A 20,655-nucleotide genomic window follows, 5' to 3' on the forward strand; every position below is an offset into this window, starting at 1 on the left:
TCATTCATGACCATATATTTTAGGCTTTAGCCCCTACACAAGTCTTCTCAGTGGGGCCCAGTATTCATATGTATATAAATTTAAGTTGAATAAAAAAATGTTATTTGATTGCAAAATGTAAAAAAGCTATGTGGAGAGATATCCATTTGATCTCCATTAACATACCATTAATACATTGTATGTTGTTAACATGACACATGTATAAAGGATAGGTGTGATTAAATACTGTCTCAGTGGCTGATAGGTTGAGAGGTAACTCAAATCTCCAGATGCCATCTATTTGTAAGGAATATATTACACATATTATATAATAAATTAATGTGAAAAGTGAACAAAAGACAGAAATTCTTTTATGTTACTTGATAAATAATTTTATTGTTTAAAAAAAAAGTATAAGTTACACTTGAAAGTTGATAAATATATTGTCTAAAAACTTATAAATATACAATTTTACAATAAATCATTATATTTTTAGTACATTTTAACAAATTTAAATATAAATTACTTCAACAGTTTAACAATGACTAGAATAGTTATAGTAATAAATCTTGATAGCAAACCTAGTTAAATATAAATCTTAGGTATTGTTTAATATTTTTTATTCACTAAATGTTAAATAAATAAAATAATAATAAATATCTATTACTCGATAATTAGTTAGTTTTTAGTAATACTCATAAGTTCTGTTTAAAATATCAAATACATTCAATTGAACTACCTTTTATCCTGTTTAACATCATAAGTAAGATAAGATACATGCTAACTAATATTACAACAATGCATATTTAATATCTGATGAGTGTAAATCAGTAAGAGGTCATAATTTATTTAATATTTTCTTATTTGAATGATCAAAAATAAAATTAATACAATAAATTGAAAAACTATTATTATTGGTTTTTGAAAAAGAAATACAATAATAAGATTAATCTATGTTGTAAGTTATATTAATTAATATTAATTTATATTAAAAACCAGATATATTATTTATCATCAGTTTTAAAATATTTAGGTAAGTTGCGCATTTTAGAATTTAGAATATTAAAATAAACATTTTTTGTTTATGCACATAAACATTTATTGTTTATTTATTTTGCACATGTCATCTAAAGGCCCTGGAAAGTTATTGTTACTTTTTACAAAAGAACACTTACTTATAGTGGTATATAAATAAAATGAATTTATCTATGATTTATTTTCAAATAAGGACCCACAAGTCATGTTAATTGTACTTAAATAATTTGGTATCATCAAACATCCCTTATGTGGTTGCTCCAAAACTAGAGAAGTAATAACAGATTAAATTAATAATTAGAATAAAATAAATGTCATATTTGTTTTACATATATAAATATTATGGTCTATAAGTATTAACATACAATGAGTGGTCATTCGGTAGATGAAAAAAAATAACTTACAAAAGTTGACTAGTGCGGATATATTTCAATCTAAAGGCAATGATGAGTCATAAAAACAGTTCTAGTTAGAACTTTGTTTACCTAAAAATAATCAAAACTAATATTAGCTTACATTTCTTCAACACAATTTGTTGTTTTCCAAAATTTCTTTAAAGGTAAGACCAGCTCAGAATCTAAAAAACACATATCATTCACAACCATTGTTAAATTATTAACGTCTTTGCTCATTTCTTCTAAACCTAAAATTTACTGTAAAAGTTTAAAAAAAAAAAACAATTATTGTATCTATACTATATAATTTAACTTAATTATTTTCAAATCAATGAATTTTGGATTGAGCAACCACTGAATAGCTATTGGCAACCATATTATTGGAAAGTTTTTGGTTTTCAGAGATTATAGTAAAATGATAAATACAATTATTTCAAAAGTGGCCATTATAAAATACTTTTTTAAAACTATATATACTTTATAGTTTATAATAAGTAGTGGAAGATAATCATTATATTAAACTGCTTAAAACAAATCACGTAAGTAATTTTTGTTAAAATTAGTTTTTTTTAACTAGATTCAACTTAAATTCCAGAATTCCACTGGTATTAAAATATATAATTATTATTTTCCCTACTATACTTTTAATTCTGTAATTTTTTCCTTAGTAGTAGAATTAATGAACAAGTTATGTGTACATGCCGAGATTGGAATAATGTTTTTCTTTTGTTGTGCGTGTGTGGTTAAAAGAACCTGTAAATGTTACTTGTATTATTATTATTATTATTATTTTGCAGAATAAAGTGTAGTTTAAATGATTAAATTTGAAAATTCTATACCTAAACACATCTAAAGTAATTAGATACTTATGCTTTTTTCAATTACAATAATCACTACTTTCTAGTATGTTCATTTCAGATAGTTAGATCTTTATTTGGTAACCACACATCAGGTCCTGAATGTTCGTCGATAACATTTTTTACTTTTTCAAAAATGTCTTCAAATGAATCACCTTTTATAATAGCTGTAAAAATTATTAAAACATATTCAATAAAATAAATATATATCTGAATATTATTTAAGTCTGTTTACCTGTTAAATATTCATTATAATCTTGTTCAACTTTCATTTCTTGATCATAAATTTTCTTTGCCCGATCTTCAGTCATTTTATCGCTGATTTTCCTGAATGATTTAAAAAAAAGTTCAACATTATTTATATTTTATAAATTAACAAATTAAATATTTAAATACTTACATAATAAAGTCAAGAGAAGATGCTTTAATAAATATAGTAATAGGGTACAGGTCTGCTGCTTGTAAACGTTTAATAGCATTGGAGCTTACGTCAAGAATGCAATGTTTGTTCTATTTATATTTAAAGGAAATAATTAATAGTTAATATAAAATATATAATTCATTACACTTTATACAATATTGTATATATACTATGTATACTATATTGATATACTACATATGGTATAGAATATTAGTCATACTTGTTCAGCAACTTCTTGGACTGAAGCTAGAGATGTTCCATATAAATTATCATTAAACTGACCAGCTTCAATAAATAAATGTTCTTTAATATCACGCTCCATTTGTTCACGTGATTTAATAAAATGATAATGAACACCATCAACTTCCCCATGCCGAATTTCTCTAGACGTGTCTATAAAATTCAAAAAATTTTATAATGTGTATAAACACAATAGCTAATAATTTATAAATTATTACGAGGTACACATGATCCAAACTCTTCTGGATATTCTGATATTAGATGATCATTTATTTTGTCTTTGTAAATTCCAACTACAATGACAGGGCGACTATAGCTCAATGTTTTCTTAACAACAGATTCATATGGTAAAGTTGGTTCTTCTAAAATATATACATAATATTCAATTAATATCTTTCAAATAAAACAATTTTAATTTAATGTAAATAAAAAACAAATAATATTGTATACAGTGTTTCACTTGAAAAATAGCTTAATTAATTTCAGCCGGATTACCTTAATTGAAATGAGAATATTTTAGAGATAGATAATATTAAAATATTGGTTCTGGGTCAATTTTCAAAATTATATCTCTTTTGGTATTTGCATACACAATAAACCTTGTACTTTTTTTAAATTACAATACACATTACTTAAATAAAATTTAAATAACTTAATTTTCAAGCAACTTTGATGATTAAACTTTTTTTCTATCTTAAAAATTGACTCGCGGTAGTTTTAACAGAACCACATATTTTATTTTGTTATATTTTATTATTTTTAGTAATTAAAACACATTTTGTAAGAATTGTTTCACAATTATATTATGCAGGGCAATAGTGTTAGTATTATTGGTAATAATCATTCTGTTTATAAAAATAGGCTTTGAAAATTTAAAAAAAACATTTGTTTAGGACAAAACTATTATAAAGAAGGGTTTCAACAGTCCAAGTCTTTTCATTGAAATTGTAGCCCTGGCTTTATTTAGCTGTTATGAGTCAATTTTTGAGTTGGAAAAAAATATATTTATCAAAATTGTTTGAAAAGAATAGGTTATTTGAATTTGACAATACATGGAAAAAAAAATGTTTTATTGCATATGCATTAGCATGTATCCCAAAATTATTAAAACTGGTTAATATATTCCTTAAAAATTATAATTTCAATCAAAGGGTATTCAGCTGAAATATTTTGTAAGACTATTTGTGTGAAACAAACTGTACAAGATACCTAGAAAAGAATACAATTTAATAAAAAAAATTACTGATGAAATAAAATATTCTAAAGATAAAAGAATAAAATGTTATACGTCATAAATTTTGATGAATACTACTTTTAATTTAAAATATTTAAAATGTATTTAATTTATTATATCAAATAAATAAATAGATTGTTAATAATCTAAAAATAATTTCTATACAAAACTTCCTATTTTTTTTAATATATTGAGATATTTCTAAGGTATTTTTTACTTAATGACAGCATAATGCAATATTGCCAATATTCAAGTTGAGGTTAGAAATTTTTTAATATGACTTAGTAACACATTTGACCTATGGAATTTAAAAAATTTATAACACATACAATTTTATTGTATTTGAATATGAAACTTAAACCAAATAAAATTCTACATATTATTATAAAAAGGGGGAAAAATTAATATTAATAAAAACTAGGGTTCTAAAATGGATTAATTGCTGTAATTAATGTGTAGGGAAAATATTGAACACATGCTAACTGCCGTTATCATGCAAATAGATGGGCACTATTAGTTTTAAAAAGCATAGTATAAGAAAAATATTAAATTATAAATTTGTCATGCTGTTAAATGGAAAATAATAAAAAATGGTTATGAAAGGAAAGAAAGGATGTATATACCTAGTGAAATATCTCTTACCAACAAGTAGTTCAATTATGCTTATGCTGCTTAAATTAATACCTTCAGATGTTGGATCTTCATGAGTGTAACAAAGCATATAATCTGTAAACCCAATGTTTACTGTACAATGTGTATAAAAGGAAGAGAGAAGAATAATTCAACCAGTTTCAATGGGGAATCATCTTAAACCATTTTTAAATCAAATACTGGAAGGAAAAATAATACTTACGATCTTGGTCTGTTCCAGTACATTCCAAACGATCTGCTTTACTACGCATAAATGGAAACATTCGACTTAAAGCAAAATTTTTCTTTTTCTTTTCCAAAGTGGAAGTCTAAATAAAATAAATGTATTGTAGCTTGGATAGAACAGCAGAATATAGTAAAATGGGTTTACTTTATCAATAAGAACTGGAACATGTCCTTGAAATTTAACTGTACGATCCCTTGACTTTTGTTTTCGTTCCCAGCGCTTTTTTGAAGGTACAATACCAATACGATCCTCTTCACCAGCTGGAACCAACTTTTTAGCTTGCCACCATTCATCGTCATTAGCATTAAGTATGTGTAGTATGCTACCATATGTAAATGATATTCCACGACTTGGTAGGCCATCATCTCGGTTTGGATCGTAATCAAACAAAGCCCTAAATGTTTTATTTTTTATAAGTTAAATGGCTACAATTATGAAAGGTTATTTCTTAATGGAATACATATTTTTTAGTGTACATAGACTTAAAATTAATTATAATCCATGTTTTTTTTTTATGTATAAATTGAGTAATCTACCATGGACGCTCATCTCTTTTTTTACTTTAATAATAAAGTTATTTAAAATCTGATTTTTGGAATTTTTAAATATATTTGAAAATCATATTTTCAAATAATTGAAATGTCTTGTACCTCTTAAGGATGATCCTATGGTAATACAAATTTTTGTTTTTTAATTGGTTGCACTTAAATGCTAAAACTTCAACGGCAAAGACGAGGTGAAAAAAAGCTGCAATCACAGACGGCATCTTTCTATGATGAAGGAATACAAAAACTAGTGTCCTCTTTATGATAAGTGCTTAAATAATGGTGGCACTTATGTTGCAAAATAGCTGAATATTTATACTTAACATTCCAATAATTTGTTTTATTAAATATACATTTTACTTATTTTTATTTCTTAACAGAATTTACTTTCTGGACATACCTTGTAATTCAAAATATGAATATAACTGTAGTTGGGACTAATGTAAAAAATAAATGCCTATACATTTTTTATGGACTCGTTTCAGTTATGAACATAAATAATAAATATACAAGTAACGGAAAACTATATTAGATATTTTAATATTGTAACTATATTTTGAAACTAAATACCTGACGAATAACTGTAATTTTTGTGAAGGTCTTGGTAATGTGCTTGAAGACACAATAGCTTTTTTCATTATTTGTTCTTTAATATCTGCTAATTTAATTTGGAGTCTATGATATTCTTCAGGCCGTTGTTGAGCTACAATAGTAACAATCGGTCCATCGCCCTAAAATTTAGATTTAAATTTTTAAAATTATATTAAACTAATTGTTAAAATTTCATATAAAGTAAATAATATTACTTTTAAAGCTATAGCAGCATCATCATGAGTGGCATTTAACATGTCAATTGCATTAACACTTAAAATACGATCACCTGGTTCTAAAATTCCATTTTGATCAGCTGGACTACCAGGTGCCACATAAGAAATAAAAATACCTTCTTTATCTTCCCCACCAACAATGTTAAATCCTAACCCTTCATCAGACCTTCGAATAGTGGCTACTTTTTCAAGCCTAAAAAATCGCATATTTTTTTTATATATTATTCATGTAAAAATTTGTTTAAACAATAATTAAACATACATTAATGATATATTTTCACTGCTTGATTTAGACGAAATGCTGGATTTAATTGGTGTTTTTGGTTTTATATAACGCATGCTAAGAGACTCTTTCACTAAAAGTTATAGTAATAAAATTATAAACACAAAAGTATATATTACATAAACAAATAAATTTACATACCAATGACAAGTGTTACTTTATCGCCAGTTTCTTTAAGTGCAGCAACTGCTTCTTCGTGAGTAACATTTTCTAAGTCTACATCACCATTCTATAAATAAGTACAACAAATAATCATTCATAAATAATTATCATAATTTTTGTGAAAATAAAACACACAATTAATACCATCGATTATAAATATTATAATTTATAATTAATGTTAACACTTACCAGTGTGTTTTTAACTGCAATCAATTTATCACCAACTTCTATACGACTATCTTTATGAGCTGCACCACCTTCTAAGATCTTTGTAACATATACTCCACTATCCCCTGGTAAATGAACATTACCAACACCTCCAGCTATTGTGAAGCCAAAACCTCCATCCTCTTTTTCTAGTTCAATCTCTGTAACTGTATATGATTTTTCTGGTTCAACAAATGCATCCTTTTTGCGTCGTTTTACGTGCTAATTGTTTATAAAGTTTAAAAATTAGTAATACATATTTAGAAATCAATTAATAATTTAAAAATAAAACATACTAGTGTAACAACATCTCCAGCATTTTTAAGAGCAGCTACAGCAAAACTATGAGGAACGTGTTCCAATGACTGATCATTTACTTTTAAAATAATATCATTAGCACGAAGACCAGTTGCACCGATATCTGGACTAACTCGAGTCACTAGGACTAATGATTCTGAATCTACACCACCAGCAATGCTGAATCCTAGGCCACCAGATCCCCTTTCAACTGTTATTTTATCATACTCCCAATATTCAGTTTCATCATCCTAAATAATTATTAGAAAATTATTTTATATAGATACATCTTAAGTAATAAATATTATATTAAAAATAATAATAACATCCTTTATCACGGAAAAATAAATTCTATAAATAAATTGATTTACATGAAGTAAAATAAAAATTACTGTTAAATAATTGACTATAAAAATTGTTTAGACCAATCACAAATAAAAATATAAATACATAGGTAAATATTAAAATATCCTTGTTAATTGAATGAACAATTAATAAAAATAAAATCAATATTATTCAAAGTTTTAATGGTAGACATTAAATATAGAAGAAATAAGCACATAATACAGTTTAAGAAATATTCAGTAATAAAACAAACCCTTATTTCTAACACTCAGCAGATTAATTAAAAAAAAATAAAACGCTCAATTAATTCAAGATAATAATTTAATAATTTATGCTAAAATATCATGAACAATATCATAACCAAAATGGGAGTTCTTTGTATATTACATTTCAAAGATAATAATTATAGAGATAAATTTTAAATTTTTGAGAGGTATAGTAATTGATTTAATGAGCTCTTTTGCCATACCAAACTTTTTTTAAATTTTTACTATCATTAATAATATCATCCTAATTAATACTAACTGATAAAGTGATAAAATTCCGGAAATTTATTTCATTGATTAATATTATCTGTTTTTTGGAATTCCTATAAATATAATTTTAATTATCATTATGCATTTCAATTTTTCTGTAGCTCCCTTTAAACCATGAGCCCGGGGCACATGCCCCTTAAGTCCCCCCCCCACAGCACGGCTCTGGGAAGACCAAATATGAAACATACATTTTGTATGAGATAAAATTTTCATACTTTACATTATTAATTCAGTCAGTTAAAAATGAACTAAACTACAAAAGAAAGAAATCACAAAATTATAATTAAGTTATAATAATTAATTAAGATTTATTCTATCAAAAGCCGTATTATTATCTATATTATGTAGTATTAAATATAAAGTTTTTTAACTATCTTTTATAATAATAAGTACACAATTTTTTAATATTTGAGTTTCTAGCATTAAAACTAAATGGATTAAAAACAAGATAATGTTTTAGGTCATTGTTTTATAAAAATTAACTTTCTGTAATCTCATTTCAATTAATTTATTGTCTAATTTAATAAAGTTCCCATAACTAACAATTATTTAATTAAATTAAAATACACTTACAGTTTCAAGATTAGATTCTTGTTCAGTAGCATCACCGCATGACTGATTACCAGTATGTCCACTCAGTCCATTAATCTAAACAATAAATATATATATATATTTATAAATAAACACTAAATACTATTTTTTAAGCACATACTTGACAACTTATATCCACAAATTCTTTCTTTTTATAATCACGTTGACATTCAGTTTCCAAAGGTTGAAAATTAAGATCATTCTGTTACAACACATATTTAATAATTAGAACTATTAACATATTTTAGTTAAGTATATAAGCGTGATATTTTTAATTTTACATAAAATATTTAAAAAATATTTCAAATATAGATTAAAATTTAACAATTATAATCCTTGATATTATCACAAATATTATCAGGATTTTAATTTAATTTATTAAAGTTTGTTTAAGATTTATGATGCATTGATAGCATTGTTTAAGCTGGTATATGCAATAACACTATTTAATAAGTAATAACAATAATTGTTATTTGTGCGGTGACTAAAATTATACCCTAATACCAAATAATTCATTGGTTGTAATTTTTAAAATATTGAATAATCATAAATTAAAAGTATTTTTTTTAAAGTTTATTATTTTAGGAATCAATTTTACTCTATCACCCAATAAACACTTTAAGCTTATGTGGACTACTTAAGGTTAAAAATCTATCATTATTCATTAACAATACTTTCTTTAGATGCAATTATGCTTATCACTTATTTATACACATGAATATATTTCTAAGAATATGACTGAATTCTCATTTTGTTATTGTAAATTAAGATGGTAAGTTGTAATTACCAAACCAACTTTAGCATCAAATTGATCCATGATATATTTTTGTGCAATTGATATATCTTCATCTGTTACAGAATGACTTTCATCTTGAAGTGCCAATTCGTAAAATTCTTGTATATCTAAAATAATAAAAAATAATATGAGCAGAGATAAAGGATCATTATTGGATGCAATGCCCACGTTACCCCACTTATCACAACTGTTAATATATTTATCAATTTTGTGAACAAATGTTTAGTTAAGTCATAGACTAGGTTAAATGTAATTAAATAGTATACAAATTAATTGTAGTTGACGTGTGGTTAATATTATAAAAATGAATTACCAACGAGAGCCTGAAAAAGCCTAGACTTAAAGACGCTGATCACAATCTTCATGACAACTTGAAGATCATTGTCGGGTACGGTGGAGAGTTTTGCATGATAGTCTTCCAGGAGAGCTAAAGCCCTAAGGGTTTCTGTGATAAAAAAAAAATAGAGAATAAATAAATAAAATAAAACAGAACCTTATGATAAAAAATCATCAAATGCTTCTTAATAGTAGCATAATATAGTACATAATATTATATTATTATTGTTGTATTTCACGAAATCAATAAACAATAGCATGACATAAAAACATCGACAGTTTATTTTTATTTCTTACGAATATACGAATATTAATGACATCGTCAATACTTACCGTCTTGTTTACAGACAGGCATTTTCGTGACAGAAGCCTCGTGTGTAATTGTATGTTATTGTTACTTCGCACGGCGGAATATGTTTTATTTAGTCCTTTGAATAATAGGGCCTTACGAGGCGTCAACGGCGATGGCCAATAACTCAAAAAGAGTGAAGGACGCACACACACGCACGTATAAACTAAGGGGACTCGATGACGGCGACGCACTAACGTTCAGCGCGAGACGTCGCGGAAAAATCGATCGCGTCAGCTGTGTAACGTTAGTGCCTTAGTGGGTCACGTTGGCGAGGGTAACGTTATTGCAGTTGTAGCTACTTGATTTTATAACTGTTTTTGTTTTTTTTTGTATGTTCTCGAGTTTTTGACGTCGTAAACTCGTAGCGTCGAATCCTACATGGCCACCTAGATATGACAATAAAAATCTGGTGATGATGATAAAAATATACAATTTAAATGTATGAAAATCAATTGAAAATTTGAAATGTTAAAACTTATAGTATTATACATTTATACTAATGTGCCGGAAACGGGTCATTCGTCTTATTCACTCTACTGCGATCCGGATTTCCTATGACTGACGAGAGTATATACGAAACCTTTATAATTTATATCATAAATTCTAATTGTTTGTTTGCGGAAAACTCTACGGGGTCGGGGGTGTGGCGGATGCTGGTTTCTTAAAATAGACGGCGTTTAAAAATACACTATTGATACATGTTTCCCCCGCCACACATCTCGTCGCAATGTCATTATTATCGCCCGTGAAACCTACCACAGATGGCGACGTATAGTGTACTACTGTAGATAAATCACAAAATTAGAAATATACTAAAAAAAATAATATTAAAAATAATAATAATAAAAAATCTTATTTATTTTCAATTTTGTGTTTTAATGACTTATTGACATTAGTGGTTTAGCTGGGAAAAACGGTGACACTACGGACGCTGCATTTCGAAAAATAATGTACAGAATACAGCGTAGAGTACATAAACGCCCGGAGGGGGGGGCAAGCTGGGGCATTTGCCTCCTCCTGGCTTTTCCAAAATATTTTTTAAATTGAACGTTGAAGTGTTGAAACAAGATTATTATTATTTATTGTGATTACAAATCATCAGATTGTATTCTAGATTTTAATATAATATATTAAATTGGATAATTAATTTATTATTATTTTATTTTTCTTAAGAAGACGTTATACCCGCATGGCCGCATATGTTGTTTCTGTCTTACATACATTATACATATTTTATACATACATACAATATGGACAATTTTCGTTCAGTATAATTCATTTTGTGAGCATAGCCACATGCCCACATAATATGTAAAATATTTATGTTTTTTAATGTTGAATTAAATGTTATATTGCATTGAACTTTTAAAGACTCTTCATCTGATTTTTGAGCTGAATGAAAATATTATATTGTTTGAATTGTGTATGTCAGCTAAATATGAAAAATATGTTAATTATATATGCACGAACATTTATTTAATTTATTTACTACATAGCCACATAGGTATAGTTGCTACTTGCTTTACTAAATATAAATATAAAAATAGGTAAAGTAGGTGACTGCTTTGCTGTATAGTAGGTGTCGAATGGAAACCTGTCAAAAGAATAAAAGATATTAAATTGAACAAAAAATCATAGAACAGAAAAAATCTAGAAAATATTTGCTAAAGGCATAAATAGATTGTAGAACAGTTGGTTGTTAGAACAAATGCACACTCTAGTATTAATTTAATTTGTACAAATTGATTTTGGAATAACTATTTTGAAGAACAAAAAGTAGTGATCCTCACAGATCATAAAAGTGATAACGTTATCTGGACTATTATAGATATGAATAAATATTATATGAATGAGTCGCGTGCGGTGTGCGACAAGAAGACAGAGAAAAGACTAAAGAGTACCGGTGTGCGAAATTTTAAAACATGCTACGCCTGATCATTTAACCAATGATCTGCGCATGCGTGTGGACTTATTTTTCAAGTCTTGTGTCTGATATCACATTATATGCGCATACGTAATATTTAAATTTGATAATTATATAACTTGAGAAGTTCCTCTAGATGACCTCGTTCCAGATTTTTGATTTTTTTTTTCAAACCAGAGATATTTGCATTTGAAATTTTCAAAATTTTTAAATTTTTTAAAAAATCATATAAAATAGAAAAAAAAAGCTATCAAAAAAGTGGAACGCAGTCCTCTAGAGGAACTTCTCAAGTTTATTTTGGTGTTTAAATTATGTTTCTACGACTAACGAGAGCTGAGGAAAATGGGAAGTACGAAAACATGTTTTTAGTTAAAAAAGTCATAAATTTACAGTCGTATTTATGCACGTTTTTTCGGTGAATGATTTGTTTTTGAACTCCGAAACTTTACACGTGTTGTTAGATGAGTTGCAGATACATTTTGCGCACGAAAATCCGTTAATAACAACGAAAAACGATAAATTTTATTTCGAGTTATGGAGAGCAAAACGCTATTGCTTTTAAGTGTAATGGTAATTTCAATGGGAATTCAACGTAGTTCGAGATAACGAAAAATATTTATGTTCGATATAATAAGAATCTACTGTATACCTATAATAATAATAATACATTATGTGTATAACATTACTCGGCTTGTCCGGCAGATAATGTGTTATCAGACACATGACTTGAAAAATAAGTCCACACGCATGCGCAGATCATTGGTTAAATGATCAGGCGTAGCATGTTTTAAAATTTCGCTACCGGTGTCCTGCTCCTGACTGACTGATTTTTAAATTTGTACTGTTACTCTTTATTTTTGTCCATCATAAAGGACATAGTAATCGTTTTTAGTTGATAGTAGTTTATTTCGTTTTTTTAGTTTTGCCTTTAGTCCGTGCTCTGTGCGCCGTCGAAACGCTATGTTTATCGAAAGGGGGAAACCAGAAGAAATCCCCAAGGGGGCCATACGTCTCACAAAAGAGGAGGTCATAGAGTACATGACCGACCTGATACACAAATGGCCAAATACTATGGAATTGTTAGTGGCGATCACATTGCATAAATATCTTTTATCGAGCACTATTTTATTGTTTTTAGATGGGCGCTGAAACATGGTAATCCAATTTTATCATCAGCAGTTGTTATATCGAGTTCGGTCATTTTAAATTTTTACCGCAAAAAATTACAACTTAGAAATTATGGACGTTTTACATTGTTTTTACCAGTTGTTCTTATCCCGTCAATTTTTGATCAAATGTATCAAACTTCAGTATGTATACTCGTATAATAACATTACAAAGACAACAATAAAACCCTTGTATTCCATAGATTACTACTAGATCAATAATTTTACAAGAAGATTGTCCTATTTGCATTAATACACAATCAATGTTCATACAATTGGGCACAGGAGTTGTTTATCCGTTGATGAGCACAATTGGTGGAACATACATGGTAAGTATATATTATTTGTACTCAAAAAATCTTTTTAACATTCCATTATGATTTTCATTACTATAAATATTCTACCATAACTCTCTATACTTTCAGTTTGCCCAGAAAATGAACACGTTTAGTTTGGGATCCAAAGGACCTGATATTATTAAAGAATTTGCTCAACATGTAACGAAAATAAGTCGTCCACTGTATAATAGACTTACAGTATTTGTTATTGGTCATGTACTATTAAGTTATATGATAAGTCATTACCAAATGGAAAATTTTGAGTTTTTAAGGATTAAAATGTTGCAACAACAAAATGAAGACATAGAAGCATTACGTCAAAGTAAACAAATTAGTTATAAATAATGATCCATTATGTTACTGATAGAGTAATTTAATTGTAACTATTATATTATTCTGCTCGGTGAGAGAACATGTTGATTGTGCACATTTCTATTCTACACTCTGATATCAAGAATGATTTCATTATGACAGGATGTTGTCTAGGGATGCGCAGAAGAACTGATTTTATTTGAACTTTAGTGTCTTCTCGCTGTGTAGAGTATTAGAATTTTAAAAAATGTAGAATATTTTTGCTTATAAAAATGTTTTATGCTCTTTAATATAATATAACAATGTTAAGATTAGTTTCCATATTTATGTGGGGTAATTGTTTATTATTATGTAACTATTACATTCTAACATATTGTCTATAGAATATATAATATTATATGGACAGTTAATATGTACATAAATAAGTAGTCGGTTACTGGTTCAGATTACATATTAGTTATTTGATCTAAATGACTAAATGTTTAATTAATCGCTCTACAAAGGTCTTTGTAATTGGTTCCTAGATTTTACTTTATACCCTTGCTATTCACAAAAGAATCTGCACTTAGGCAAAAATGTGTCAGTTAGTATATAATGAAATGAGGCGAGAAACAAAAAAATTGTGATTTGTGGAAACCAGTTACTTCTATTGTGGGGAGAAATTATATTTTTCATACCATACATAGTGAATTTAGTAGTGTACTTAAAATAAATATGAAGTGATATCATTGTTTTATTTAAATTATATAATCTTTTCTTAAAAGAGAAATATAAGTGTTAGGTGGTTAGTCTATTGTTCACTCTAATGAAGTATTGATTCTGTCATCTTAGTTATGGACACAATTTATAAAGTCTTAGTGCATATAAAGAAGAAATAATTGAATATAACGCATAGTTTTATCAGTAGTTTCTATACAATTTTTTAACTCTCAACCAACATTTTTTTGTTTTTTTGCTAGTAAAATTTAATGTAATGACTTCTATAACAATAAAAAGTACAAATATATTTTATTGTATAAAAATTGTATATAGTATATGAGAGATATCCAGAAAGTAAGAGTACTGAGGCTCTCACGACCATAGGGAATATTTTTTTACCATGTTCGCTATACTGCTGTATAGCTTTAGTCCTCTTATTCATATCAAGACCATAACAAGTTCAGTACGTTAAAAATTGTGGTTACAAGAATTTTTCTCGTGAAACATGTCGATCGAGTCTGCCGCCACCTCCTTTGTCCACTTCTTGACCTTGACCTCTCCTTCACCACCTCGTCAGTAGAAAAATTTTTCTACCTATGTGCTTCTTCAGGGAAGTGAACATATGGTAATCAGAAGGCGCCAGGTCGGGGAATATGGAGGGCGGTTCAAAACATCCCATCCAAAAAATTGCTTCACGATATTGGCTAACAGGCCCCTCCTTTTATTTTGAATAGCTCCCCTCAATTTTTTTAGGGTTTTACAATACCTTTCTGCTTTGATGGTCTCCCCCTGAGGATTGAGGTAAATATTCAATCAATATGATGCCTTTGTGGTCCCCAAAACACTGATGCCATGATTTTTTTGACTGAAATGGTGATTTTGAACTTTTTGGTTGAGGGTGAATTGATGTGACGCTAGTGTTCGGACTGTCTCTGGGTTTCAGGCGTTTAATGTGCAACCCAAGTTTCATCTCCAGTAACAATAGACTTGAGAAAATTATCACCCTCCAGTTTATAGCGTTCCAAAGAGGTAATGAATGACAGCGCGGATTTTGGACTTGGTGGCAAACTCGATCAACATGTTTCACGAGAAAAATTCTTGTGACCACAGTTTTCAACGTACTGAACTTGTTATGGTCTTGATATAAAGGAGAGGAGTAAAGCTTATAAAAGTGTAGCGAACATAGTAAAAAAATATTCGCTACGGCGTGAGAGCCTCAGTACTCTTGCTTTCTGGATATCCCTCGCATCATAAGACAGTAAATACCTAGTTATTGTATATTCATATTAATTATAAATGAAATAAATTAATAATTTGAATTGCAATATATTTAGCAAAATAATATAATTAGTATAAAATAATATAATACTTTATAACTAATGTCAAACAAAAACTATATCATGATTATTGTTCAACTTATAATATAGTCACATTATCTGTACTACGTTTATATTAGTCTCCAGCAAGCAACCAGTTGTGTTGGGTGGCAGTTAGGCAATGAACAGTTATCTGCCTGTCATGAAGTAAAGATCATACCTCTGCACACAGGTCAGCCTCTGAAGTATCTTTTAAATTTAGAATATATAGACAGTTGATATTTAATAGATTAAAAGTATATAATTTAGTCAAATACCAGTCAGAAAAATTGTATGACAAAAATTAAAACCATGTTTTTATAAACAAACTTTCTTTGAAGTTAGTGAACACATAATAGGTTTTATAACGCTTTTTAGAAAATAAAACTATTTTTCTTCATAAAACGTTAACATTAAAAATTGATATATTCTGTTTTTAATACAACCAAGATTAATAAAATGAATTAATAATATTATTATATATTAACTCAATGAAAAAAATTTAAAATTGTATATACATATTAATTATTAATTAATAACTATAATATAGTTTTAAAGTTTAATACTTAAATAACTTTAAATTAAATTTTAAAAGCTCTTTGATTTTTTTTTACTTATTTAATGCATTATTATTAAACTTAAAAATAATTGATATTTCTATTATTAATGACTTTTTAAGTTTTAAATAATAAATTATAAAATTTGAAGATTTTAAAAAAATGTAGTAATAATGGAAGTTTCATTAATCCACCTAGTTAAGGAAAGATGCTAATTATATACCTAAATAATTGTTGAATTTGAATTATTAAGATATCAGAGAACTATTTGTTTCCTTTTATTGATTCATGCACAATATCAAATTTGTGACGGTTAGAAGAAATCTTGTATTGTTCACTTTAATAGTGATTAAATTCATTATTATGACAATAATGTTCTTAGATTGATAATATTTAATATAATTCATTTTAATATTAAAGATAATAGCAAAAGATTAGTTCTGCTGATTACAAATTTGCTATGTTGTGTATGGGTTAGAGATAGAAAACAAACAATGCAAGGATTTCCTTTTAAGAAATTAAATTGTCTGTTACAAGCATAGTTTAAAGTAAAATGGAAATAAGAATTCATTTTAAAATCATAATTAAAAGTTTTAGTATATTAAATAAATAATTATGTTTTGAATGTCAACTCCAAAATCTTATTCATTATTAAATTATTACACAAAAACCATCAAAAATGGGAAAATAAAATATCTTTTATATTAAAATCACAACAGTTGGGAAATTTTCATAAACTTATTTTGTTTTATTGGTCATCTGGTTTTATATTATATTGGATAGTTAAAATAAATTGGTGATGCTTGTAGTTGGAAATACTTTGACTGTGATAAGGGACGTGAATGAGTTAAATACATGTTTGGGTGTTTAAAAATCGGCAGTGTTGGTATTTGAGGGGCCACTGTGTCTTGTTGGCCCCAAAGATGCTGCTAGCAACGTTGAGTCTGCATATGATTCATATAATCTTGAAAACTGACTGATACAGTTTCGCTTTGGTATCTAGTCAATTTTAAAGAGCGACGAGTCTCAGGTGTTACATGTCCTCGATAACCTCCTTTACGCAGGAGTGAATCAATAGTTTGTATTTTGTCCCAGCCTGTGAAAAAATTAATTTCTATATAACTATTTTATAGGGAAAATGAAGAATTTATTAAAATTAACAAGTTTAGAACATTTTAGTACACATTAAACTTTAAAAATAGGTTTGATTATGCATAACTATTATTTGTATTACCTTGTTCTTCAGCTACTTCTGGTAAATAAGTAGCGGTGCGCCTCAGTCCACGTTCATTTTGAAATTCAATGCGTATACCGTGAACGCCGATTTCCCAATCGTTGTAATCTTTGCCTTCCTCGAAGTGTAACAATATCGATATGGTTACATGTAATCGGTTCAATTCGTCGCTTGAGATTGGTTTGAACCTTGAATCTCTCAGTGCACTATTAAAGAAAAATAATAAATTTAGTATAAAAATGCATTAATTATTAAATAAAAATATTGTGTTGAAGTTATATACTAAATTATCCATATTGTAATTTTTTTATTTTTTTAAAACATGTTATTGTGTTAATAATAGTTTTAAAAATTCATACTAATATTAATTTATAAGCATTTTAAATGAGCAATCAATAAATTTGAAATACATTTTATGTTTAAATAAAAAATCTAAATTGTAGGAAGAACTTAAATTATTCGATTTTAGTATTTTCTGATCATGTTCAGTAATCTTTTAAAATTTAATGTTTATAATTACCTTGTTATAGCGTATTCGCGTAAGCCACTGTGTAAAGCAATTGAATTGAATGTGCCGATACACCCCCTGAGTTTCTTGTCTATTCCGGTCTCCCATGTTACGAACAGAGGACTGAAACAAAAACAATCACATTACCTATATAAAAGCTATAATGATTTCGGAACAATGCCCCTACTATAAATAATAAAAAAAAGCAGAGGAAAACCAACAGTAACACATCATTATTGCAACAGGGTATGATTTCAGGTGACAATGTTAATAGCTTTAACTACCTCCACAGGTGCACAGAAATGTTACCCAATGTTTTCCTATAGTTGCATAAGGTCTAATATTACCTTTTTCCATTGAACTTACAATGGATCATTTGTGAAATCTGGTTTCTTGGGAGGCTCCAAACTGTTCAGATAGGAGTATAGTGTATCAAAACAGAAATACCCCATTGCTGGGGTAGTGATCTTTTGAACGGCACCATCAAGTGGAGCCGTCGATGCACTGCCGCTACCACCATTGACGTCCAACGACACCTGATGATGGTGATGGAGTTTCTGTTTCTTGGTGTTCGTTTCACAAGAACCGGACATTTTAGACGTGTGGATAGAGATCGTATTAAAACAACTACCACACGAAACGATTTCTACAACGATAGTATCGAAGTTAAACAATACTATTCGTTTTAATTTTAAAAACGACTACCTAACGTCGAAACTAATAACAATTTAGTAAAGAAAAAACAAAATTCGACATTTCAAACAAAGGAAGAATAAAAATACGACTTGTTTTCTACTATTTACTACTATTTAGTATTTACTATTTACGTATTTATTAACTGGAAAATGAAATTTTGGATTATTTTATCACAAAGGAAACAACAGCTGACCGACTGACTGGTACCAGTAATTACTATTATCATGGCTGGGCTACAATATTATTGAGTAATCGAAAATCATATTCCCTGATCAGTTGTTTTCGTGAAATTGTAACATTAACCATAGGAAAATAACCATAAGTGTATCACACTTTCACACTGTCCAATGTCCACGACTACGAATTAGCTCTAAATATAATATATATTTTATGGTCACGATTTAAATTTTTTAAACATCGTGCTCATGCTTCATACATCATACTCGCATATTGCCATTTTTTTCATTTATTATATTCTAAATAATTAATTCATGACAATAAATACCGAACGAACGGCTGCACTGTACTTTATCGTGAATTCCCAAATGTGGGTCATCTACAACTACAGTCTACACTGTCGTAAATTTGTAATTTGTAAATGGTTTTAAATTTTTAACTATTCTTTTTATATATGTAGGCACAATTTGAGTTTTTTTGGGGGGCTATTATAATTTGCATGTATATACTGAGTGTATGCTCCTTGAAATACATAAAGGCAGAAGAAGATATATATAAACCATTTGAGGGGTTACGATTGATTTTGAGGGGCTTAGCCCTCCCTCAAATTGTGCGCCAAATATAATATATAATGAAAATATTATAAAGTATAAACAATATGTATACCCATCAAGGAAAACTGTTATTCAATACAGTTATAAAAAATCGATTTAAAAAAATGTCACACAAAATAGATAATTTTGAAAAACATTTAAATTTCAAATTTTAATATTCATATTTCATAATATAATTCCGTAAGTTTTATTATTTTACACTTAACAAGTAACAACAAATTTATAATATAAATTTATTTTTAATATACAAAAGGGAGATTCAAGAACATTGACATAATATAATGATACAACAGTTCAAATAAGATTTTAAACAGAATATAGATAATTCGGATGAAAATAAATTTAATTTTGAAATAGTCTTTGTTATTGGCATGATTATGAGACACAATAATAATTCTATGGATCACAAAATGTTAGTGGTATTTATTTCAAGTAGACATAACAATGTAAATTAATATTTGGTTTGTACATTTATTTTAATAACAACGATTTTACATTTAAATTACAATTAGTAGGTATACAGATAAACTTTGAATATGTACATAAAAAAAGTACAAATTTACCAAAACACTTTTTTAATTGTTTTTTTTATAGTGGTGTACTCAGTGGTGTATTGGAGGGTATACGGGGGTATACGGCGTATACTTACTTCTCAATTTTTTGGTTTAGCGTATACTCTCTAAATAAACGACGATACGCGGGTATACGGCTGTATAGCCCCGTATACCTGTTAGAATTTTCAAAAATGAATAAAATGCAC

The 20,655-nt window shown here is 27.6% G+C and overlaps 3 protein-coding genes across 6 annotated transcripts; 1 reads left to right on the top strand and 2 right to left on the bottom strand.

The window, feature by feature from the left end:
* Positions 1–397: 397 nt before the first annotated feature.
* LOC132930948 (disks large homolog 1-like) lies at positions 398–10,798 on the bottom strand. 4 transcript variants are annotated; one of them, XR_009662303.1, is made up of 20 exons: positions 10,297–10,798; positions 9,941–10,072; positions 9,628–9,734; positions 8,953–9,033; positions 8,814–8,888; positions 7,359–7,610; positions 7,045–7,284; positions 6,835–6,922; positions 6,673–6,766; positions 6,390–6,603; positions 6,154–6,314; positions 5,183–5,432; positions 5,015–5,120; positions 4,804–4,887; positions 3,146–3,289; positions 2,908–3,080; positions 2,667–2,776; positions 2,502–2,593; positions 2,249–2,433; positions 398–2,162 (listed from the first exon to the last, which is right to left on the bottom strand). XR_009662303.1 is itself a non-coding variant. In XM_060997070.1 (19 exons), exons 1-19 carry the CDS (start codon positions 10,316–10,318, stop codon positions 2,324–2,326), a joined length of 2,544 nt encoding a protein of 847 aa, XP_060853053.1. In that variant the 5' UTR covers positions 10,319–10,798; the 3' UTR covers positions 398–2,323. The 4 variants fall into 4 exon arrangements, 1 of the variants encoding a protein (XP_060853053.1); XR_009662302.1 differs by having other exon boundaries at positions 9,619–9,734; XR_009662304.1 differs by lacking the exon at positions 4,804–4,887 and having other exon boundaries at positions 9,619–9,734.
* A 2,050-nt stretch (positions 10,799–12,848) lies between these two features.
* On the top strand, positions 12,849–14,378 carry LOC132930950 (uncharacterized). The gene is made up of 5 exons (XM_060997073.1): positions 12,849–13,077; positions 13,160–13,318; positions 13,378–13,549; positions 13,609–13,734; positions 13,831–14,378. The coding sequence occupies exons 2-5, from the start codon at positions 13,200–13,202 to the stop codon at positions 14,086–14,088; spliced, it is 675 nt and encodes a 224-aa protein (XP_060853056.1). The 5' UTR covers positions 12,849–13,077; positions 13,160–13,199; the 3' UTR covers positions 14,089–14,378.
* A 1,682-nt stretch (positions 14,379–16,060) lies between these two features.
* LOC132930949 (nuclear protein AMMECR1) lies at positions 16,061–19,295 on the bottom strand. Its single transcript, XM_060997072.1, has 4 exons — positions 18,775–19,295; positions 18,421–18,531; positions 17,901–18,106; positions 16,061–17,762 (listed from the first exon to the last, which is right to left on the bottom strand). The coding sequence occupies exons 1-4, from the start codon at positions 18,999–19,001 to the stop codon at positions 17,596–17,598; spliced, it is 711 nt and encodes a 236-aa protein (XP_060853055.1). The 5' UTR covers positions 19,002–19,295; the 3' UTR covers positions 16,061–17,595.
* Between the last annotated feature and the right edge of the window lie 1,360 nt (positions 19,296–20,655).

The sequence above is a fragment of the Rhopalosiphum padi genome, chromosome 4, assembly GCF_020882245.1.
Source record: "Rhopalosiphum padi isolate XX-2018 chromosome 4, ASM2088224v1, whole genome shotgun sequence".
Taxonomy (NCBI): domain Eukaryota; kingdom Metazoa; phylum Arthropoda; class Insecta; order Hemiptera; family Aphididae; genus Rhopalosiphum; species Rhopalosiphum padi.